At 46.5% G+C, this 24,235-nt stretch overlaps 1 protein-coding gene across 3 annotated transcripts in view; it reads left to right on the top strand.

Annotated features, from left to right (window-relative positions):
• The first annotated feature begins 9 nt into the window (after positions 1-9).
• SLCO3A1 (solute carrier organic anion transporter family member 3A1) overlaps positions 10-24,235 on the top strand; it is a 271,929-nt gene continuing 247,703 nt past the window's right edge. Inside the window, exon 1 of one of the 3 annotated variants that reach the window (XM_075897022.1) lies at positions 10-378. In XM_075897022.1, the coding sequence (XP_075753137.1) occupies positions 205-378 (174 nt within the window). In that variant the 5' untranslated portion in view covers positions 10-204. The remainder of the gene's footprint in view (positions 379-24,235) is intronic. The other 2 variants (XM_075897019.1, XM_075897020.1) reach the window with 2 other exon arrangements.

Genomic DNA, 24,235 nt, shown 5'->3' with positions numbered 1-24,235 from the left:
GGCGCTGCCAGCCCGTGCGCAGCGGAGGGAGGGAGGCAGGGCGCGCGGCGGCGGAGGGGGGAGGCAGGGGCCGGCCGCTGCCGCTGTGATTGACACACCCCGCGCCGGCAGAGGAGGAGCGGGGCGAGCAGCCGGGCAGGCAGGAGCCCCGCCATCCCCGTTGCAGCCCGGCAGCGGCTGGGCGCTGGACGCGGCGGCGGCAGGATGCAGGGGAAGAAGCCCGGGGGCTCGGCGGGCGGCGGCGGGGAGCTGCAGGGGGACGAGGCGCAGCGGAACAAGAAGCGGAAAAAGAAGGTTTCTTGCTTCTCCAACATCAAGATCTTCCTGGTGTCCGAGTGCGCCCTGATGCTGGCCCAGGGCACCGTGGGCGCCTACCTGGTGAGTGTGCGCCGGCGGGGAGGGGGGTCAGGGCAGGCCCGGGGGCAGCAGGATCCGCGTCCCCCCGCCGTGTGCTCAGCCAGGGCTGCAGAGGGGCTGGAGGGCGCCTAGCCTTGCGGAGGGTGCCTGGAGGCATCAGCCGGCCAGGAGCTCCTCAGTTGGCCCGATTCGGGCTTCTCACCGGAGAGCCGAGCCGGGCGGCGGTGCCCTGCGCCCAGCGTGACCCAGCCCTAGCCCCGGCCGTGCGCCCCTGGCCGCAGATTCAGGGCACTTCGCCGCTGCCTCTTCTCCCCCCCCGCGGTGGGAGCCGCACTCCACAGACCAGCTGGATGCGGTGAAGTGTGTGGCCCAGATCTGTGGGTCCCCCCCGCTTGTTTCCCCTCTCATGGAAAGCCACCTTCCCCTGCCTGGCTAAAGTTACAGCACCTGCGAAGCAGCTGCAAGTTGCTGCACTTTCGCCTGCTCGTGCGGAAAGGCAAATCTCCCATCGGCTGGAGGCTGCAATACGAGGGGACGAGGAAGGCGGTTTCCTTGTACCCACAGCAACGTGGCTTGCACAGCCCCGCGGGAGCAGATTGAGCTGTGTGTTGAGCCGTGCCACGCGGGGCTGTTGTAAGTGACTCAGCACTGCCGAGGGGCTACCCTTCTGCTGCCTGGCTAACGCGAGGGAGAGGGGCGGGGGCTGGCTTCCACACCCGAGCGCATTTCATGGGCATGCAGACGAGGTTGACAGGGCAGCTGGCCGGGACCTGAGATCGAATGTCACGGTGCCCGAGTTGTGTTGAAAAGCTACGAAGCAGATAGGATAAGGGGGTTTATTCCATCTCCTCCGTGCTACTAATATCCCCTGTGCTAGTCAAGTGATACACTGCTAGTGCAACCCCCCCCCCCCATACAACTTCACTGTTAAGTAAAGGTGCTGTAGATGGTGGATCAAAAAAGCTACATAATGAGGCATGTTCTAATGGGAAGATTCAAAACTCACTGTGTCCTGCTGTTACAGGCAGAGGTCATAGTAAAAACAGTGAGAAAATGATGTACATAAAACTTAGTTTGCTTTCTGCCTTAACAACTTATACCTCTATAGAAACATCCACCGCTTGTATAGGGGTAGGGACAGCCTCCAAAAATGAAGGTGTTCTCTTAGGCTGTGTAAATAGGAGTGGGATTTTTAAAAACATCCTATGTGATTTAGGAGCATAGATCCAATTGAAAGCCACAGAGCTTGTGTCTAAATAGGTTCTTGAAAATCTCGCTCATCCCACACAGTATGGTAGACAGTATGTACCTTAAAGTGAAATGTAACTTTAATAAGCACCTTAATACACCTTATCATATTAAATACAAATTGCAGTTGTTTCCATATAATAATACATGTAGCTATAAATATGTATAATTAAATGCAACACGTTGTGAATTTAGCAATACAATTATATTACATGAGCTTCTATGGCTGTTTAATTTTTTAAGTGACAGATTGTGCCATGCTTTACTCACATTGAGTAATATCTTACTCTCTGGGTAGGTACCCTGATATCCGTGAGAGCTACTTGAAAGTGTAAATGAGTGAGGCAGAAGTTGATGCTAAACTAATAAACCAAGGAATAAGATACCACAGAGATGTTCTTGCCTTCAGTGGCACCCTAGTGGCAGCGGTATGGATAAGTTATATGAATTTTTATTATCTTAGGGATTTATGCTGCTACCCATCACTATAGTATGTGACGCTGACATGTAAAATCAGTAGCAACAGTGATGTTTTGGTTGGAATTCAGGAAGCCTGGTGCCTCTGTCTTTTGGGGATATAAATTCTGCATAGGCCTTGCTAAACTTTACTCTTCTCCATCTCTAACAGCACGATAGACTCAGACTTTATCTTGTACAGTGGAACATCCTGCAATAACTCCTATCCAGATCTAGAAACTGCAATGGACAACTGGCCAATGAAAAGTGCCACTTTGTGCATTAATGCCAGTGGTTAGAGTTGCTGTTTTCATTTGTCACTTATTGTTCATCCTCAACAAACACCACACAGTCTTTAATATGGCTAACAGATACAAATATGGAATTATGTTTGAGCAATGTATAAATGGCTGTGTCTACACTAGCATTTCCCCAGATGGGCTCCCCCCTGTGAGGCTGAACTTGTCCCTAAGCAATAGTGGGGAAAGTTTTGTAAAAGACTTATGTCAAGGCCGAAGATTCGTTGACCCAAAACCAGCTCTCAGTAACAGTGGTGGAAAATCTGGTGTAACGACGTTGAAATCAATGGAAATACTACAGAATTGCACAGATGTGACTGGGAACAGAATTTAACTCATTAGAACTACTCATAGGAGTGAGCTATTTGTATGAGCACTGAGTGACATCTCTGGCTGAGAGGGAAGCATGTGAGAACAGAGAAGGAAAAACAAAACAGGGAAATGCTATGTGGTATAATTACAATACGTAAGTACTGCTGGGATGTTGACTAAAGTCCTTATTTTGCCATGTTAGAAATAACCAAAATAATGCATTCATGGTTCCATTTTGCTTGACAACATAACTTTGGAGATTTGTAACTCCTATGGGGTAGGAGGAGATGTGACAGACTGGCTTGCTCAGAGTTCATTTCTGCTGAGCCGTGCACACGATGAGGATGACTGGAAAACTTAACTTCTGAAAAAAGGGGTTGGGGAAGCTTTCCAGTTAGGCCTGACTGTATAACTCATTCTTGGCTGTGTTTTGCTTTGACATTACGGAATTTGCTAGTGGTCACTGGTTTCTTAGGAAAATAAAAAACTTTTTACATGTGTGCAGATTCTGCACGTGTATTATCTAGTCTTATTTACATACCCACACAAGCAGGCACCGTGTGCATACATGCACTGTAGCTGGTGTGCTCTTGGGTTTGGGGTCTCTTGTCTTTTGTGTGTGTGTAAAACACCGAGAATGGCTGATACTATATTAATCATCTATATCGCTCCACCTGCTCTGTTCAGTGACAAAATACCCCGTGCCTCCAATAGTAGATGTGTATGTTTAATCAGCATGTCTCTTTGAGAATATATGTGAAATCTTACGGAAAATTTGATGATCATTACTTTCCAGAGCATTTGTCAATTACACTGCACTTGTCTGCTGAAATTTACATATGTTGAAATGACTCTGTGTATCTATCCTTATTATAAGCCTGTTTTGCATAGCCTATGCAAATGAAAACCTATGCTGCATGCTTAATTTCTGAGGCTGGTGTATGCTCCCTCTGATTTGCAAGTTCTCTGAAAAAATTGTTTATACTCCTCTTTTGTGTAGTCCAATTGTCCTGTGTCCTTTCTGAAAACAGAATTTATTGGTAATTCTAGTGACAGTGGTGAAAGCACAGCTCATCAGCTGCAGGCTTTTCTGCGGCAGAAGGTTTGCCAACAAGTTGCTCAAGATTTTAAGCAGCAAGTTGAAAAGCTGGGATTTTTTTTTCTTTTTCTGCAGTACAGGTGACGAGATTTACTATCTTTACTTGCGGGCATGGCGAATCAAGTGCCAATGGCACGAGCAATGAAAGGCTGAAGCCAAGATCGTTCAAACGAATGCAGCAGGATGATCAGTCATGCTGGCCATGTACTGTGACAGTGATTTAAATTAAGCTGATTCAGATGCCTTGGCAATAGTTATGTCCCTGAACTCTTACTTTCATTTTATTTTGGAATATTTTAAGTGGAGATAATGCAGAAAGTGCATCTGATGGGTGATCACCAAGATGTTTTATTTCCCTGCCACTCAAATCCCTGCTTAAATGGCAGTGGATTCCTTGCTTTAGCATAAGAGTAGAGATCTCTTTGACAGCCACAGTCTGTGAAGCAGGAATACAATTTAATTTTCTCTCCTCTGCCTTTAGCCTCGGATCGCTCCAGTGCAAACTGACCTAGTTGCGAGGACATAACATCTGCTGAAGTCAAGGGCCGTTTAGATAACGGGCATGCATATGGGAAATACGTTAGGAAAATACTGTGATTTTCTGCACCTGTTTTTACAGGGATCTACTGAGATGTCTGTTTGCTACAAACAGCTTTGAATGCAGCTATTCATGTGTTTTTTTGCCAAGTGATGGAGGAGGATTTGGCTTGGATAAAGGATGCAAAGGAAAAAATAATACTACTGGAACTTCTTAGTATGTTGGCACTCACATAGAACTGAATAAAAAAAACATTGTTTCTTGAAAGAAAACTTTATAAGACTATACTCAGCTCCCTCTGCAAAGCTTTACCATACAATAAATATTAGCTGGAGCTGGCAACAGGCCCCCTTAATATAGATGCAAAAATGAGTGTCCTTTAAGGTCTCTATGAGATTGGAATGTGCTTGAATTTGGTTTCTGAGGCAGTATTCAATCTGGTCTTATTTTTATCTAGAAGTATGTTGCAAAGCTTTTTAAATGCCGAATTCAAGAAGAAATAATCGTCCAAATGATTCCAACAGCAGTAAACACAGTAAAAAAGCCCATCAGCCAACTCTGATACACAAATACAGTTCCTAGCATAACGGACTAGCATAACTGAGCTAGCTCCAGCATCTTTTCCTTGCTTTACCCTCCTCCTTCCCAGAAGAGTAGAAAATATGATACTAGTTATGCATTTATTTTACTGTGTGTGACCAACAAAAAAGAGCCCAGTGATGCAGTCATGCTTCAGCAGAACTTAAAGATAAAACTTCTGTGGGAGGAGAATCTGAATGCTGTTCTTCATTAGATATTTCTTAGGCATATGTCGATCACACTAGCACTATCATGGTAACAACTAGAAGCCCCAGTTGAAGTTGAAGCCCCATTATGCTTGGTGCAGTATAGACAAATAGTAAGGGGCATTCCCTGTCCTAAAGGGCTTGCAATAGATCCAGACAAGCTCTTCCCCCCCCCCCCCCAACAAAAAAATCAACCCCTGATCAGGATGCTGTACATTTCCAACTTCCTGGTGGGGATGTTCACATCGGGAGTTGGGTCCATTGAAAAGCTTTGGCATTGGAAACCACCACACAGGACTTGCAATATTCTGATCCAGATCTTGGTTTGGATTTTGAACACCCCTAAAATTTGGGAGAGATCATGTTTGGGACTTTTTTTTTTTGTAGCTTGCTACTAATGAATAAGTATGTATATGGGGTAGCACTATAAAGATAATAATGTGTGTCTGCTCTTTGTCTTCTGCAGAATGCATACTTTGATTATGGTTTTTGATTAAATGTGTAAAGGATTAAATGTCTGATCCTATAGCAGGCATTTGGGCTGATTAGTTTCATGAATTTATTTATTTATTTTAAAGTAGAGAAATGCTTAACAGTAGCTTCTGCTGCTGTTTTTCCTTAGGTCACAAAAAATACTTTTGATCTCTGGAAGAATGATTCGCTGCTTAAAATTACTAAGATCCATCACAAGACCAAAGTCCTCGACCTCTTGCTTTGTCTTTGGCTAGACTGAGCATCCGAAATACCATTGCCTCACATATGCATGGCAGTTGCCAGTCATGTCTGTGTGCATATTATAAACATAAGCTAGTGGTTTGAAGGGGCCTTGACTTGGGCAAGAAAATGAAGTGGATCCAAGAATCTTGTTCTGACCTTGCTCATGCAGTTTAATTAAATTTGAGAAAGAAGAATTGTGTTGTAAGAGTCCTTTGTGTAAAGGCTGTTTATCCATTGTCAGCCCCTCCTGTGCTAACAACAGTGGTGCTGGAACAATTTTTATGCTGGGATGCTGATGATGGAAGCCAGGTGTTTGCTGGTTGTTGTTGCAGCTTCGCGCCAAGGGGTGCAGTAACTCCCCTAGTTCCAGGAACACGGAATGGTGGGTCACTTGGTCTGCAATGCCCCTCTGTTCTGAGGAAAAAGAGAACTAATCCTCCCCTTCCATGCAAATTGGTCACTGGGTGACAAGTGTCCATTTTGTGGGACTTTCTCTTCTCTCAGCCTCATGTTTTAAAGGCTCAAGAGCCAGATTCTGCTCTTATTGCTGGGTAGATTTGAGAGGAACGCCATTAATTTGGTAAAGTTCTGTGGGTAAACTAGTATGAAATAACTGTTCCCTTATTTAGGCTTTTATGCTGCCTCCAAACCATCCTTTCATCCTATCAAATATAAGCATATTTCATACCCAATTCAAGTAATGCTTAATGAGGCAGATTTGCAGCAAGTGTGAACTCATGTAGCACCATTGATTTAAAACAAATTCAGGTTGCCACTAGATGTGGATTGGCCACGTACATCAACAAATAGCCATACAGCAGTTTGAAACTGATACATGTTATGTGGCAGTACTTTGTACTCTACGTCTCTTCCAAACGCACCTTTTGATTGAAGTAGGTAAGAACGACTATTCTGATTGTCTTGGTGGATGAACAAGACCATGAATCACTGAGGTTTCATAGTTCAGTGGCAGAACAAGAAATAGAATGCAAGAGCCCTGATTCTGAGTCATCCTGCTATAACCATTTGCCATGCTTCCTCTTCATACTGATTATTTGTATTGATCTATCAGAGGTTTTATACTGCTGCACATCATCAGAGTGCCTTCTATGTTAAATCAATACCAACAGTAAAGTCCCTAGTGGAATTCATGGAGTCCCCACTGGTAGCAATATTCCCTCTAATTTTTTTCCATCTATGTAGGGAATAAATATTGTTATATGCACTGAGGCATGTGCGGATGTGCACCACCAGCAGAAACATTTGGTACTGGCTGTCGGTGCTGTGGGTGCTCTGCTAATCAGCTGGGCAGCATTGACTCTCTGCTGGGTGGCCACCCAAGCTCTCATCTTCCAGACATTACTACTCAGTGTTGCCTGTAAGTCCCAACTAAAATTCCATAGGACTTTGGTACAGGGACAGATAATCCCTGTAACAAAGACCATAGAATCTATATTAACAAGAGAGACAAAGGCGGGGAGAAGAGTGCAATAATACTTCCTGGGAGACACTGAGCAAGTCATGCTCCTCATCCCTAAAACAGGAAGTGTGTAGCAGCCCTGGGAACTGAATTCAGATTTTCTGAGTCCAGTAGCCAACAATTGTATTTGTTTCCTCGCCCAGCTTGAAACTCTAGTATATGGTGGTGCTATACTTGTATAAATTAAACTGTTCTGAGGATATGGACTGTCTTTTAGCTTGGTTTTTAGAGCATCTGCCATGATAGAGTTGCTAGACTTTCGCACTTCAAATAATCAAAGATTTGAAATGACAGCTTACAGCATAAAAGGAAAACTCCGTAACTAAAGAAAAAGAGTTGTTTGTGTATGGATTGTTTTAATTCTCTGCTGCTTAGGAAACAGAAAAGCAAAATGTGTTTTCCCTGATGATGCCCTTTTCCATTTGGCAATCACCGATCTGATTTCTAATTGACCTTGAAATTAACGTGTCTTTATTTTGTTTTTTACTTTTACCTCATAGATGTCAGCACAATTTTAGGAACAGCATGGGGTGGGCATTTTTTTGTTTGTTTGTTTTCTTTCTGTCATGTCTACATTATTGATGCTATCTCAGCATACTTGCGCCTCTATAACCCCACAGTGCACATGCAGACGACAGCAACGGAACAGATTTTCTGTCACTGTAGGAATTCCACCTCCTTACGCTGCTGTAGCTATACTAATGGAAGCATTTTTCTGTTGACCTAGCTGTGTCTACACAGAAGGTTGGGTTGGCACAGTGATGACATTTGAGGGCATGAGGTTTTTTTAATGAGTACAATAAATCTGTCAACCTATGTTTTAAGGGTAAACCAAACTTGAGCTAAAAACTATGGGAGTATAGAACTTTATTTAGGTCCTACATAATGAGATTTTTTCCCCTCAGTCCTGCCCTTAGCAACTGAGTGGTTGGGATTTTTTTTTTTAAAGAATGATTTAATTGTCATTGGAAAGCCCTTACATCATAAACAATTTAAATTCCACACTTATATTACTTAATAGCACCTGAAAGTGCTACTGGAAGTGAAAAAATTAAAACATCCAGTTTACTGTCACTCCGTACTTGGGTAATTTTTCTTTTGAGGTTCTTCTACTGCAGCAATCACTGTAGTATGTTAAATAGTGATAGAAATGTAGCCGCAGGAGCAGATGACAGTTTTGCGGGGCCCCGGGCAGCGTAATTCCACGGGGGACCCCCCTTTGCCACGGCGCATGCGCAGTGACGCCATGCGCATGCGCAGCGGTGCCACGGCGCATGCGCGGGGCTTTTTGAAGCGCGGGGCCCGGGGCGGCCGCCCCGTTCGCCCTGCCCTATATCCGCCCCTGTGTAGCCGTGTTAGTCTGGTGTAGCTGAAACAAAAAAAAAGGACTATGTAGCACTTTGGTATATATGGTTGTACCAATTTTCTTCCACTATTTGATCTGAGGAAGTGGGTCTGGCCCACGAAAGCTCATCACCTAATAAACCATCTTGTTAGTCTTTAAAGTGCTACATAGTCCTGTTTTTTGTAGTATGTTAAGTAAGTCAGTCAGATTCTTTTTCAAGGACCTAGTGTGTTTGCATTTATTTCTGACACTGTAAATGGGAGGGGCTTTTGTAAAACAAGTCTGGCTGTTTTTATCAAGGGAGAGGGAAGGTAACAGAAATATTTTAGTTAGAATACAAATTAAACTCTGGGCCAAGATACAATTTATGCCCACCCTGGAGCATGTTCCCTTGAAGAGTTTATATATATATATATAATGACTTGTAGTGCCTAGCAGCCCCAGTTATGGGTCCTATTGTACAGAACAAAAGTACATTTCAGAGTAATGTCCAATAGCCTATTTTTTTTTCTAAAGTACCTTGTGTGTTCTCCCTTTTAATTCTAGATTTGGCATATAAAGGTCACATGTGACTAGGCTTGGGAGGATTAGTTTTTTGTCAGTAAATATCAGTAAACATTGATTTCACCATACGTACACAAACTGATAAACATGGATACATTGAAATTTCAAATAGAAAAAAAATGCTGTTTGAAAATTTAGTTTGATTTCAGCCTTTTTCACAATATTTACATTGTATATTTTTGGAGTGTTATTGACACCGTTTTGTTTTGATGGTTATAAAACTTTGAATGTATGACTTAGAGCTTCTGTTACTGAACTGTTAGATTTCCCCCAATGTCTGACCCCCCCCACACACACCATAATTTCCCGTCACTGTGGATTTTATGGAAATATCAATATCAGTTGGAATTAAAAACACCTGCCAGATGTAGATACAAGCATAGGTGGTGATGTGTTATATTTGACTTATGTGTGAGAACACTTGAAATAACAAATGTTGTACTATAACATTTGATCAGAAGATGGATGTTTTGGCTTTCACAGTTTCTGTTTTTCTATATTTCTAGGATTCCCAGGTACCAGGTTTTGGCTCCACCCCCAGAACACCCCCACCTAGCCACAGCTCTCACCGCCCTCCCTCCCCCGCATCCCAAACTCCTCATCCCTGGAGTTCTCACCCCCTTTTTGTACCCCAAACTTCTGCCCCAGAATGGAGCTCCTTCCCACACCTGAACCCCTTATTTCTGACCTCAATTTAGCTGGCACCCTTGCTGGAGCCCTCATACCCTCCCACACCCCAGCACTGTGGTCCAGCCTGTTGAAATGAGCAATTGACTGAGGGTGGGAAAGAGCAAGTGATGGAGGGAGGGGAGATGGAGGGAGTGGGTTTGGGGCCTTGGAATGAGGCAGGGCAGGACCCCAGAGAAGAGGTGGAGCAAGGATGTTTGGTTTTCTGTAACAGCGGCTACGGACACCATTCCTGCCCATCCTGGCTAATAGCCATCGATGGACCAATCCTCCATGAATTTCTCTAGCTCTTTTTTGAACTCTGTTATAGTCTTGTCCTTCACAGCATCCTCTGGCAAGGAGTTCCGCAGGTTGACCATGCATTGTATGAAGAAATACTTCCTTTTATTTGTTTTTAACCTGCTACCCATTAATTTCATTTGGTGACCCCTAGCTGAACACCTCAATAATGGGAAGGCAGAAAAAAGCAGGGACAACTATGCTTGATATGGTGCTTAGATTTATTGTGACAAGTTGCTGGATTCACATTTCTGTATGAAAGGTCAGGCTAGGGCTCTACATTTCATGTAGCTTTCACATTTGCTTTACTACTTCCATTCTGTGAGGGAGCAATGAAATGAGAAAATCCTGTGCGACACAGGTTTACAGCCCATCGTGTTCAACAATGAATGTGTTTTTCATTGAGCTCCAACAGGAACAGTCCTGCAAATGCCTTTTTGAAAGGATGTGAATTAGCTGCTACTTCTACCCACTTCTGGCCTCTCACCCGCAGAATGTAAATTGGCATGGCATGGCCGGAGGACTGGCACATTGCTGAGTGTCATTATTACAGAGGAGTTAGGGCCCACTTTCACAGGCTTGACTCAGGCGTGAAGACTATGGAAGGTTTGGCCTGAGTGCAGCAGCAGGAAGAATCCTCACTGTTGCCTATTTGGATGAAAAGGGCAAAACAGGAATAGAGTGCCATGCTCTGCATTTTTTCCCACTTTTAAAGAGACCCTGTGCTATTAGCAGGCACTGCTATCCGCTTACTTTGTTTGTCTTTTATCTATTTGCAAATATTGTTGTAATCTCATTTTGAGGTTTTTTTTTTTTAATCTGCTCCTTTTACTTATAAGGCCAGCAGTTGTGCATGATCCTACAGCAGGGGATGGGCAAAAGGGCCTCCACAGACTGGCTGTGGCCCGCAGAGGCCCTACTGCTCCCTCGCCCGCAGGCCAGTCAGGGCCTGGGCATGGGGGAGTGCACAAAGTCTCCTGTCCTGCCAGGGGTGCACGGTGCTTAGTCAACCACCAAGCAGGACAGGGGTGGGGAGCGAGAGACTTCCCATACTCCCTGGGCCCTGATTGACCCGGGGGTGGGGGAAGCACACAAAATCTCCTCCCACTGCCAGGGGCACGGGTGCCTAGAGAGAACCATCAGTTGTTCAGAATTGCTGGTGGTTCTCTTTGTGGGGAAACATGACAAAGACTTTATGTGCGCCTTTTAATCTGCCAGTCAGGGTCTCTGGGCAGGGAAGCACGGATGTGTGCTGGCCCTGCCCTTTCCGCCCGTGGCCCCCACATCTAAAATTATTGCCCACCCCTGTCCTATAGCATCAGAGAGTGCTCCGGCCAAAGCTCATGGAGTCCCTACAAGTAACAAACCAGCTCTTACAAGCAGAACAGTGTGAATAACTTATATTTTTAGGTGGCCTTTACGTTTCGAAAAATAAAATTGAAGTATTATTTAAAACACAAATTATTTTGAATCCAAACTGAGAAATGACTTTATTCAGATCTCTTATGTTTTGATCAAAGCAATTTGGCAAACTTGGCAATAACTTTCAAAATGCGTTAGTTGACCTGAAACTGCATTTTTTGGGGTGAAAAGTGTGTCTTCCTCCCACCCTCAATCTTTGCCTAGCACTCTCCATGAGCAATTTTACAATAACAAACGTGCGTGCGCAGCCCAATGATTGAGACCCTACAATAACAAACCCCAGCTCCCCTGTGCTAATCCAATGCACCCACTCTTCCCCCAGAGCTAGGCACCCCCAGCTTCCCTGCTCTAACCCAGCGCCACACCCTTCCCCCAGAGCCAGGCACCCCCAGCATGCCTCCTTCCTGGCTTTAACCCAGTGCCTGGGTCCTGGAGCTGCTGCCGCCACACGCTTCTCCCTCCAGGCGCTGGGGCGTGTGAGCAAAGCAGCCGGCTGTGAGCAGTCCGGGCATGCGGCTTAGAACTAGGAAGAGCCGCATTTCTTTAAGCAAAGAGTCGCATGCAGCTCGAGAGTCGCAGGTTGGCCACGCTTGGTCTGCAGCAGTGTAAGTTCTTCATGTAGCATTTAGAACAGGAGTGGGCAAAAGGCCCTCCGCGGGCCGCATCTGGCCTGCTAAGCAAGTTGATCCGGCCCAAAGAGGCCCTGCCACTCCCTGAGCCCCCAGGCCAATGAGGGCCTGGGGGTGGCGGGAAGTGTGCAGAGTCTCCTTCCACCCTGCAAGGAGTGTGCGGTGCTTAGAAGCACCGTGCACTCCAGGCTGGGCAGGAGGAGACTTTGCTCACTTCCCCCGCCCTTGATCGGCCTAGGAGCGGGAGGGAGCGTGCGAAATTTCCTCCCACCCTGCAAGGGCTGTGGCTTTTCTAAATGCTGCATGCTCCTTGCAGGACGGGCCAGGAGGAGACTTCGTGTACTCCCCCCACCCCCAAGTCAATCAGGGCTTGGGGGTAGGGGGAGCACGTGAAGTCTCCTTCTGCCCCACAAGGGGCTCAGCACTTAGTCAACCGCCAGCTGCTGCTCAGCTAATGGTTAACTGTAAGTATGGTGCTTCCTTGTAGGGCAGGGGCAGGGAGGGAGAGACTTCATGTGCTCCCCCTCCCCAGGGCCTGATTGACCTTGGGGGCAGCAGGGGGGAACACATGACATCTCCTGCCACTGCCAAGATCACGGGAACCCAGAGGGAACTGCCAGCTGTTCAGAACAGCTGGTGGTTCTGTGTGTGTGTTGGGAGGGAGACTTTGTGCACTTCCCCACCCCCAGACCAATCAGGGTCTATTGTGTGGGGCTGCCCAGGGCCAATTAAAAAATTTCCGAAGTGGCTCCCGGTCAAAAATTATTGCCCACCCCTGATTTAGAAGGACAACATTTATTTGGACCTCTAGTACCAGTAGAGAGAAGTCTGTGTTGTTTTTGTGCCTTGGTGGACAAACAGTACTATGGGCAATTTAATTACAATGTGGCCTTTCAGCCTCTTCACAGGAGACGTGCACTGGGTTTCCTGCAGCAGATTGCTGGTTATAATGCGAGCCCTTATGTCTGAAGTTAGTGCAGCTGAGTGCCAGTAGCTTTAGTAGAAGGGAAGCCTTGTCTTAAAGGGGGAATCAAACATATCTTTGGTGGCTGTTCCCTAAGGGCAGTAACATTAGCTGTCGTAAGATGAGCCAGTTCAGGAGATACTGTAGTTCACAGAAGAGATCCTAGGCACTGGATTAATCTGATACGTATGGAGCAGCCTCTTCAGCAATGCTTCCACAGGGAATCTGCTGGTATTTGGGTTCCTCCAGTTCTGGGATGGGAGAGCAATGATCTTGCCCTGTGCTCAGCATCTGTCCTCCTGCTGGGATCGATCTTCCCTCCTCTGCGGAGTAAAGGGAGTGAATGGGAGGGAACATTTGCTCCCATGAGTCTCCAGCTGTGGCGATGGCAGGGAAACTTGAATCAATGTACGTTGATTCCAGCTATGTATCTTGATTTGACCTTCCTCTTTAGTTTAGACCTGGCCTCAGAGGGGTAGCCATATTAGTCATTTTCAACACAAACAAAGAGTCCTATGGCACCTTAAAGACCAACAACAAACGCTTATGGCCTAATAAACGTGTTAAATACTGTATTGCTAGTTTGAGCACTGGAATCTCAGTGCTAGTTTAGTTTTTCTCTTTTCTGATTGAAAGTCTTTAGAGACCTCCCTAGAGTGGAGAACCAGCCATGCTGGACAGTTTTCATCTGACTATTGTAATCCCTTCCTATAAGGAATTGGGAGTCAGTGCCACCATTGTGCTTGAAAGCAAGAGCTGAACCAATTACAGGTGCTGAATACTTGCCTGGATAGCCAGGCAAACTCCTCCACCGCAAAGAAGTTATTTGGCTGGTTGAGTCCCACTCTCTGTTCATGCATCCCTCTACAAATAGACCCGTTCCCATAAACCTGTTTGTTGGGAATTACTACTGGCTGCATTAGGACAGCACTCTTCTGCATCTGGCGCAGGCTTGCACACTCTTTTGGCTGAGCATGTGGCCTTGGCTATTTGATTGCCATTTGAAATTGGAGCTGGTTTGATGGGATAAAACCTTTTGAATTCCGGAGCCCTATGGCAGAACTCGGGTATGTTTTCTTCCATGAGTGGCTCTGTTGTCCAATGGACTGCTGCAAGTGTCATTCTGTACACCTAGAAGCGTTGTGTTAGTGGGAGCTGTGGGTACCTCAGAGCTAATCAGGAGAGCATTTCAAATTTCTAGTCTTTTTGTGCATGTGTGTGGAATTGCTTTAATTTTATGAATTTGGCTCTGATAGTTGAGGCAGTATAGTTTGTTTGGGCGGGGGGGGGGGGTTGTTTTAGGAGCAACCAACTTTGTTCTAACCTGGCTAAGCTTCTGCTGGTATTTTTATGTTGCCATCTAATCGTTTAACTAGATCTCTGATCACTTACTGTAATGGTACCTGATGGCTCATCAGAAACCGTGGATACAATCTGTAGAAAAACTTATATTTCTTATATCATGCTTTTTAAGCTGAGATTGTAAGCTCTCTGGGGGTGTCACCCATCTCTGTGTTTGGATAGTGCTTAGCACAATAGAGCCTAGATCTATGTCTGGGGCGACCACAGTGTATATGTCATGTTCTTTCAGTAGAAATGTATCCCTCACACAGAATACGGGGCAAGATCATGTTCCATAGGCTGATGTATGTATCATGTTCACTCTGATTGGGATAGAGTAGAGGGGCGTCTGTGGATCAGCTGCATCTGGTCTTCTTTTTTTTCCTCCCCTCCCCCAGTCTTCAGACTTTGGACTAGATGTGCTCTTAGATCTGGGGATTTCTGCAAGGGGAAGGTTGGAAGGAAGGCAGGAGAGAAGTGGTTAACTTCCCCATGGGGCCCACTCTGCATTTGCGGAATTGTTATACAATGGTAATGTGGCTCCATTGGATCTGCATTTCCAGGAATCTAGAGGAAGCCACAATGAGTCTGGGGACATGTTGCCTCTCTTCAGTTGGACCTTTGTGTATACCCACAGATCTTAGGGGATTTCAGAGGGCAGGCAGCAAACCTCACTCCTAAGGGAAGGATTTCGGGAATCTACTGGAGGGGAATCTCTTGGAGATTTACTTTCTCTCTGCTATAGGAGGGAGTGTTAGTATCTCTGGTGACTCATCTTGAGTCTCATTTGATGTGTTTAGCTCAAGCTCTTGGTCTCCTGTGACTACATGAAACTCTCAGGTTTTTTTAAAGTCAATTTTTGTCCGCAATGGTGGCAGAGAAAAGCTGGAAAATATGAATTGCGTGGCTCCTAAAGATTCAGACATTGACAAGCAAATTAAAATTCCCATTTTAAAAATATTTTTAAAACCAAAAGGGGGTCAAGCCAGTCTCATGAGTTTGGTGCACGTTGCATTGGCAAGTCAAGATGTGCACTGACCCCCATGCTTTCTTCGTCTCGCTGTCTGTTCCCCATGTACATCACCAAAGCATCATCGTGGGGTTTCCAGGTGTATAATGAGCACTTGGAGACAATGGGAAATACTGGGTTTCATGCTTCTACTTACCAAAATCCCTGGAAATGTACAGATATAGCACCATGGGAGCTGACAGCTACACAAGTCTCATAGGCAAGGTGGGGGGTGGCTCTGTGCTCCCAAAGAGGCGGGGCCTCAGGCAGAAGGGGTGGAGTTGGGATCAGCCAGTCTTCAGTGCCGCCTGGAGTGCGCCATGCCCCCTCCCCCCCCAACTCCTCCAGCCCTTAGAACCAGCTGGAGAGAACCATGCGGTGCTCTGACATCGATTCAAAGGACCCAGGGCTCTGGGTGTTGCTGCTACGGTGGCAGGACCCAGACTTTCTGAGCTCTGGGGTGGTTGCCCCCTTTATCTCCTCTTCTCCCATTGGTGGGATTGTATAGCACACACTGGGAGGTGGAACTTGTGGGTTTGGCACAGGAATGGAGTCAGGGATTGCATTCCTTGCTCTGCTATAGATTTCCTGTGTGCGCTTAGCAAACCATTTCCCACTCTGCCTCAGTTTCCCCCTCTCTAAAAATGACTGTTTCCTGTCCATGTTAGATGAAGAAGAAGTGGGCTGTACCCACGAACGCTCATGATACCATCCACATGTTTTCTTAGTCTTTAAGGTGCTGCTAGACTAGTCCTTGTTTTTTAAGTTTTTTTTAGCATTTGCAGGCGCTTTGGTATCCTGGAACAGGTGGTGATCGAGATGGGCAAAGGATTTCTTCTAGCTGAAGAAAGCGAGCTCTGAACAGAGGGCCAAATTCTCTGCTGTAGTGAATGGACACTGTTGCAGTGACACTGCTGGAGTTTTGCTTCTTTACACCAGGAGAGAATTTGGCCAGGGATGCTATCCGGTTTTTCATGGCGTGTCGTTGTGAGTTACAAAGTGTGCATCTGCATAAGTCTAAACAAACTCCAAGGCACTGGAAATGCAACTTGAAAACTAAATGACTCTCTTGCTTGCTTCTTTTTTTTCAGTGGCTTAGAGTGTATCGATTCAGACATTTTTTCGATTTGGTTCCCAGCATCCTGATTACACATGGAACTCTTTGTATCCAAATGCCATCACAGAAAATTACATCCACATACTATATCCAGGACACAGTGTCATCATGTGTTTCCCTAACTTTCCTTCTGATCCGTACCCCTACTACCCCCACACCAAGTCGAGACAGATTAAACGATGGGGAAACAGTAACTTGTTTGCTTTAAGCCGCTGCTCGTTATGCAGAAAATGTTGATAGTGACATTTTGGCAGTGACTGCTCAACATTCCTGCTGCATTTGGTAATGTTTTAAAATCCGGACTCTTGCTTTGCATTGTGCTCTCTGGAACTGTCCTATCCAAACTGTCTCCCTTTGCAGGGCTGGCCTACAACATTTTGGCACCTGAAGCAGGGAGCTCAAATGACACCCTCATGTCCCCTCGCAAATAGCAGCAAAACTTGTTGAGCAAAAAAAAGGAACTGAACAGGGTAGCAAAACTTGATTGGGGGGGGGGGAGGGAAAGGCTGGGTTGCCTCGCGCCCACCCTGGAATTTCTTCATGCCCCCCAGTTTGGGAACCCATGCCATAGATAGAGAGAGGTGCTAGCTACCTTTGTTAGCCCCATTGTCTGGGCACCAGGGCAAATCTCAGCACAGATCTTGGGTATATAATTAACTGCCATCATTAGCGAGTTAAAGCTTTTACAAAAGACAGGGCTATGTAGCACTTTAAAGACTAACAAGATGGTTTATTAGGTGATGAGCTTTCGTGGGCCAGACCCACTTCCTCAGAAATCTCATCACTTAATAAACCATCTTGTTAGTCTTTAAAGTGCTGCATAGTCCTCTCTTTTGTTTCAGCAAGATCAGACTAACACGGCTACATCTCTATTACTATTCTTAAAGCTTTTAGGCACTCTGGGCTGTCCCATGAGAGTGGGAGGAGGGATGAACATGGGAACCTACCCTAACCTGAAAGAAAGGAATCTGCATGGACTGGCTGTCGAGTTGGTATCATTAGCCCTCTGGGGCATGCTCCTGCCACAGAGCCCCAGTTTAGGAGACCCTGTTGGGAGGAGGGGCATGCCAGGGATGGTTGTGATCTGGTTGTGCTGCTGTTTCAACTAGTGCTGAGCTGTCCCTGTGATTGCAGGAGGGAAACTACCACCGAGACCCTCACTCCAGGAGCACTGTGCAGAAGTCAGGTGCACCCAAGGATCCAGTTCTTTGCTTTTCAAATCTCAGATGAGCTGTGATCATCGGGGACTGCCTTACTCCTTCAGTGGCAGAGTAGTAGATTTTAAGACAAGATCTAAGGCCAGGTTTTCAAAAAGCACGTAGGCTCCTTTTTTCCAAATGTGACTTATTGGAAGTGTTAAGTCACTTTTGAAAATGGGACTTCGGTGCTTAAGCCACTGAAGTGCTTTTGGAAAAATCTACCTGACTTATGGGATTCTAGCAGCTCTAAGGCCTAAACATAAGTTGGTGGCCATGAAGCTATATTGGGGCTACCCCTCTGACAAGGCAGAACCTGTGGAAGTGCCATTGTGCTCTAGGAAGGAAAAGAACCAGCTCCTTTGTTTCAAAGGAAGAGTGAAGAACTGGGGCTGCAGATACAAAGAACGGCATTGAAGAAGTGATGAGAGCTAGGAGGAGGAATGGAGCTTAGAGGAAAGGCTTAAAGGCAAGATGGACTTTGAGAAGATGAGGGAGGTCCAGAACGAGCAATGGGCCGGGGCAAAGCGTCTCCAATCATGCACCAAAACTGTTTGGCTTTTCTGCTTGCGGGAGAGACTGACATCTACCAGATGCCCACCTTCCTGTGTAAGTTGAGGGGATGAGTCATTCGTTCTGTTGTCACGTCAGCTCCACACTAACATCCGGTGCGATCCCTCTCGTCTCCGAGTCGCTTGGTTCCCATGCACATAACGTTACTGCCAGCTTGCAGGCTCCGGGTCTGCATGCCCCTCTTCTCGGAGATATTTGTGGCTCTGCTTTGGCTAGCTTCCTGCACAGCATGCACGTGTGTCCCTTCGCATTCCCTGGCTCAGAGAGTATCTCTGGCTGGAATTTGTGCAGCTCTGTGGAACATAACCTTGGGAATGGCTGGTTCCTGCTAGACAGCCTGAGTATTCCCAGCTGCATGCGCTGTCACTGTTGCCCCCAGATACTGTGTGCTCTGTTCTTTGCCCCCGATAGGAGGAGCAGGAGAAATTGAGAGGCCCGAAGGCAGTACAAGGAGAAAAGAGCAAAGCTCGGGCTTGCATTGGCAGCAGTAGCCAGCTGGGTACCGAGTCAGCCTCTGATCAGGGTTGGTGTTTCATGTAAATGTGTATAGAAAGCTTCCCCCCGCCCTTCTTTATCTGCCAAGACTTGAATTCTGAGCCCTGGGCGGGGAGAAGAGGGGGTGAAAAATGCCTGCCACTGAGATGTCATCAGTGGTTGCAGCAGAAACACAAGAGCCTTTAACTTGGAGCTTGGCAGGTGAGCAGAGGAGAAAAGAATTTAACTCCCTTCAATATGTTTAACTTTCAAGGTCACTAGAGCTGCACAGTGCTGGGTGATCTTAGCTCTCCGCACATGGCAGAAACTGTCCCCTACCTCCCCCACCTGGCACATGCAGCCTGCAGGCATAGGCGACTGGTGACTGCAGGGGTGGTACAGGGAGGGCCATCCAGAGGAACATGAGGAACTCCATTTAGCAATTTTTTGGCATGAGCATAGGGAGGCAGAGCACCTCCTGGGTGTTACCGCGAGTCACTTATGCCTGCAGGGGCAAAATGCAGCCCTTTGTGTAAGCAGCAGCTTTTATGTATTGGCTTTCTGAGAGGAGGCCCTCTGGAAACCGTACTGAGTTGGCTGGAGCTCTTTGGCAAGGGAGGTGGCTATTTAACGAGCCTTTAAAGGCATGGTAAGGCAACATTTAAAGGCATGGTAAGGCTCTGACAAAAATGGGCATTGCTCTCCTGTCACCAGTGTGTTAACCCCAAGGCTACTTTTCTCCTCCATTGTTGAATAATTGTGTATTTTTATGGCCTTTTGCAGATGCATAAAGGGGACTCCCAGTCTTGGTGAGAGGTGGCAGAGAGCAGAAAAGGGAAAAATTAGGTTCATTCATTATGAAGTTACTAGACTCTTTGCTGTGTCATCGTGCCCCCCACTTGGGTCCCCAGTGTTCGAAGTGGCTCAAAAAATCCCAAGAACTTTACTAGAAAGCCGTTCTTTTTATTTCTTGTCAAGGACAGAGTCACTTTTTCCTGCTTTTCCCCACAAACTCCAGTGCTAGAGACCCTCTTTCAGAAGGAGTCTGAGCATCCTGATTTCAGCCGCCGAGACTTTTATGAAAAATGCCTGAGAACATGAAGCTTACGATGGAGTCACAAGGGTCAGCAACACTGCTTGGTTATATTTATTGGCTTAAATCTTTTGTACCCTGGCAGGGGAGATGCCGACATCTATCTCTAAGTTGAGTTTGTTGATTTTGTGTGGCTGTAGCCTGGGGATGGGAGGGACCCATGGCCAATGAACTGGATCTGGCCCCTGGCTTACTTTTTGCTCCCGACTGAGGAGTAAGTCGGTGAAGGTTTTTTTTGTCTTCTCACTTGTGTGTGGCCCCTGATTGATTTTTCTGTAGGCCTGTGACCAAAAAACGGTCTCTCTTCCCCTCACTTGCATGTGACACCCCACCCCCACCCCTGTAGCCAGACAGCAAGGTAGGGGTAAGGATTGAGCATCAATGATCTTCTCAGAAGCAAAGCAGAAAAAGAGATAGATGACACAGGAAACAGGATCTGTTTCCCCTTAATACGTAGCCCTTGTATAGTCACAACTATCCTCCAACCATGAGGCCTGAACTCTGCTTCCTTCAATGCCTTTATTAATGCTGCTTCATGGGTCACTTCTAGGGTTGCCAGATGGTCTCCCAAAAAATACCGGACACGCGGTATTTTTTGGTTGAACAAAAAAAAAGAAAGAATGTGGGATAATAAGCGGGGGCCACGTTCGGCGCTGGGAGCCTGTGATTGCACAGAAGCCTGGTGGGGCCAGGAGGAGTGGCTGAGACTCCCAGCCACTCCCCCCGCTCCCGCCAGGTTTCTGCGCAATCACAGGCTCCTAACGCCGATCACGGCCCCGTCTTCCAGCCGCTCCTGCTGCCTACGTCAGGCTTCCGTCCGATGCGCAGCCGGAAAAATCAGAGAATACCAGACATTGCACGCGTCCGGTATTCTCTGATTTTTTTTTTTTTTTTTTACTAGACAAAGAGCACAAATACTGGACATCTGGCAACCCTAGCACTTCTGTCCTGGTTCCTTGCTCTTGCCTTGGAGCTGTGAAAGCTCCCATGACCAGCTCTGTTGGTCTCCTTCGCCTTTGTCTGCAATGTGGGTGTGACACTGACTCCGCTGTTAGCCTTAGATTTGTCTCTTGGCCATAATTAGTTAATGATGTTAAGGCCTCTGCATGGCATGTTTCCCTGCAAGGCTCACATTGTGACTTCTGCGCTAATCAGATCTTATTGTATCATAACTGCTCCTTTGCAAGCATAAAATCAAGCAGATTGTAGGAGGAAGGACGTCTTGTTGCCGTAGGGAAGACACATCAAGTACAAGGGGATTCTGCCTCTTGAGAGATCAGATACACTGAACGAGGGGGAGGGGCTGGGCTTTGTTTGGTGCCCTGATTTCTCTGCTTCTTGGGTAGGGCCCTACCAAAATTTTGATCAATTTCATGGTCATAGGATTTTAAAAGTAGTAAATTTCATGATTTCAGCTATTTAAATGTGAAATTTCATTGTGTTGTAGACATTGGGATCCTGACCCAAGGAGTCTTGGAAGAGATTTGGAAGGGTATTATGTGTGTGGGGAAAGGGCGGGGAGGGGGGGCCTTGCAAAACATCTACCCATACTTCTGTGCTGCTGCTGGTGATGTTGCTGCCTTCGGAGCTGGGCATCTGGAGAGCTGCGGCTGCTGACTGGGAGCCCAGATCCAAAGGCAGAGCCACTCTCAGCAGCAATGCAGAAGTAAGGATGGCATGGGATGGTATTGTCAGCTTTACTTCTATGCTGCCGCGGGACGGGCACTGCCTTCAAGTTGGGGGTCCAGCCAACAGCTGTTTCCTTTTGGCCTGCCAGCTCTGAAGTCAGCACAGAAATAATGGTAGCAATATTGAGACTCCCCAAAATAATTTTGTGACCCCCTGCAACTCCCTTCTGGGTCAGGACCCTTAATTTGAGAAACATTGGTCTCCTCTGTGAAATCAGTATAATCTAGGTTAAAGCATGCAACAGACGAGATTTCATGGTCCATGATGCATTTTTCATGGCTGTGAATTTGGTGGAGCTTTCCTCTATGGATACGGCTCTTCTGTCATCCTACCAGAGTCCTGAATTTCACCCACTTCTTAACCCCCTTCATTTATAGCCTGAATTGTCTAGGCCTAATGTCCTAGCCATGGCTCTTCCCACGAATGAGAATGGGATAGTAACATTTCAAAGCTTGCCAGCCTCCCAGAAGGAATATTGTTGCTGATGAGTTGTGTGCTGGTCTCTGGTGCTATGAAGCATGAGAGTCCATGATTTGGAATTTAACGAAGTCAACTACATAGTAGTGCAGAGTGCCACCCTACTGTGTGATTCTTATGTCCATTGCATGTGTGGCTAAGACCTTCTTTTCATCCCGTCTCAGTTGACCTGTAATCATTTGTTCAAATGAAAAAAGTCCTCATTCTACTCCACGTAATTGTGCACTGAGGAAACTTCACGTTAGGGCCAATAGGAAACTCATTGGACTGCTTCAAAGGTCAGTCCAGGATGCCCGAGTCACCCAGTAGAAACATTGTGTACAGGACTCCATGCATTTCCATTGGGCATTAAGCACCTCTCTTTATTAGTGTTATAGAAGTCAATGCACCACTTTCATGTTTATAATGTATCATCCGGCTGGCCGTTACGAGGGTTATAATTTTTAACGGCAACCAAGAATTGAAATGGCCTCTGGCTTCACCATATTGGTGGTATTAAAGACTAGTAAGTCTCTCAGACCACTATAATGGGTTTACCATGTAGATATGTTTTCCCAGGCCAGGAAATCAACTGGGTTGACGTCCCAAATAGGGGGGTACTGAAAGAATGATAAGTGTTGTTACCATAGGGTTGATCCCTGCTGCGGGGTGATCCTGGTCAGGATTTATGCCTATTTATTTCTGGAAATTAAAAAACCCCACCTTTTTGTCAGTGCAATTCCGTGCACCCCAGTGATTAGAATGGGAGACTAGGAGTTAGGACTACAGGCTGTGGCCTTCTGTGATCAGTACACTCATGTGGTGAGGGTGCTTCTAGCGACCGCCCATGACAAACTGGTTAATTGTCCTGCCGAGTGAATGGCCAAGAGTCAAAAAAGAGTCTCTGCTGCGGAGTCAAAAATGACCAATGAAAACCTTGGGAAAGGCCCATTCTGGTAATGGTGCACAGTCTGCTAGGAGAGGATGTCTCTTTGGGATTTGCCTTGTTGCTGATTGAGGTTCATTGAATTGCTGTGGGGCAGGGGGTGTTAAGGGAGGCAGGGAGCAAATCACAGTTGTTAATTCCTCTTTACATTCTCATCCCTTTCTATAAAATGGGATGATTCCCCTTCCTCAGAGACAGGCTTCCTCCCTGGCTGCCTCCCGTGCTCTGGGATCCTTGGAGAGTAGATGCTAAACAAAGTGGCATTGAAGTATTGTTACTGACTGCAGCACAAATCTTCTTGTACACGTGTGGCTCCTAGAATTAATGGCTTTGTACAGCACCTGTAATGATCTGTATCAGACAAGCTTAAAGTTGTTTTGGGTCAACTTTGAGATGCAGCCAGGTAACTTTCTTTGGCTGGAACTAAGGATGATAAGAAATGGGTAATTGGCTAATCGTGCAGTCAATACAATTTGTTGATAAGGGGAAGCGCTCTGTCCTGGTTTGTGCCAAGTGCAGGAGCTACTCCCACTGTGGCTCTGTGGTTTAAATATAGTAGGAACCAGGCACACTATAGTAGGAGCCAGTACAGATGGCTTCTACTATATTTGAGCTGCAGAGCCAGAGTGGTAGGTCCCAGTCCTGGTGTGAGTCCTGGACCGCTGCGCCTTTGCATTTAAAATGCAGAGGTGCAGTGATCCTGGATCCAGTGCAAGCCAAAACTGAGCTGGGCTTGTTCAGTCCTGGCTCGTGCCGAGTTCAGCAGCCTCTGTCCATAGTGGCCAGAACTGGGTACAAACAGAGGCTGCTCTGACAGCAGCCCCTGTCCACAGGGGATCCCAGCTTCTTGGGCCCGCCGCAGGCAGAGGCTGCTTCGCATAAACCTCCCCTGCCTCCCTCCCTACACCATAGAGATGGTGCTGGGGGAAACTGACTTTTAAGCTAGCTCCCCTCCTCCCCCCCCCCCCCACTTACTGCCTCTAATACAGAGGCAGCAAGGGGGGCGGGAAGTGAGTAGTTGCTGCTACTGCCTGATAAGCCTAGGCTTATCGGGTAGTCGACTGCTTGACTAGTCGCTTATACCCCTAGCTGGAACTAAGGGATCATTGCTGTGTTCAGTTCCCCTTTTTTCTTTCATATGCCCTTGGTGGATGTGCAGC

Source organism: Pelodiscus sinensis, chromosome 14 (genome assembly GCF_049634645.1).
Source record: "Pelodiscus sinensis isolate JC-2024 chromosome 14, ASM4963464v1, whole genome shotgun sequence".
Lineage (NCBI taxonomy): Eukaryota > Metazoa > Chordata > Testudines > Trionychidae > Pelodiscus > Pelodiscus sinensis.
Note: the sequence above shows the minus strand (reverse complement) of the source record. Positions and strands in the feature narration are given on the sequence as shown.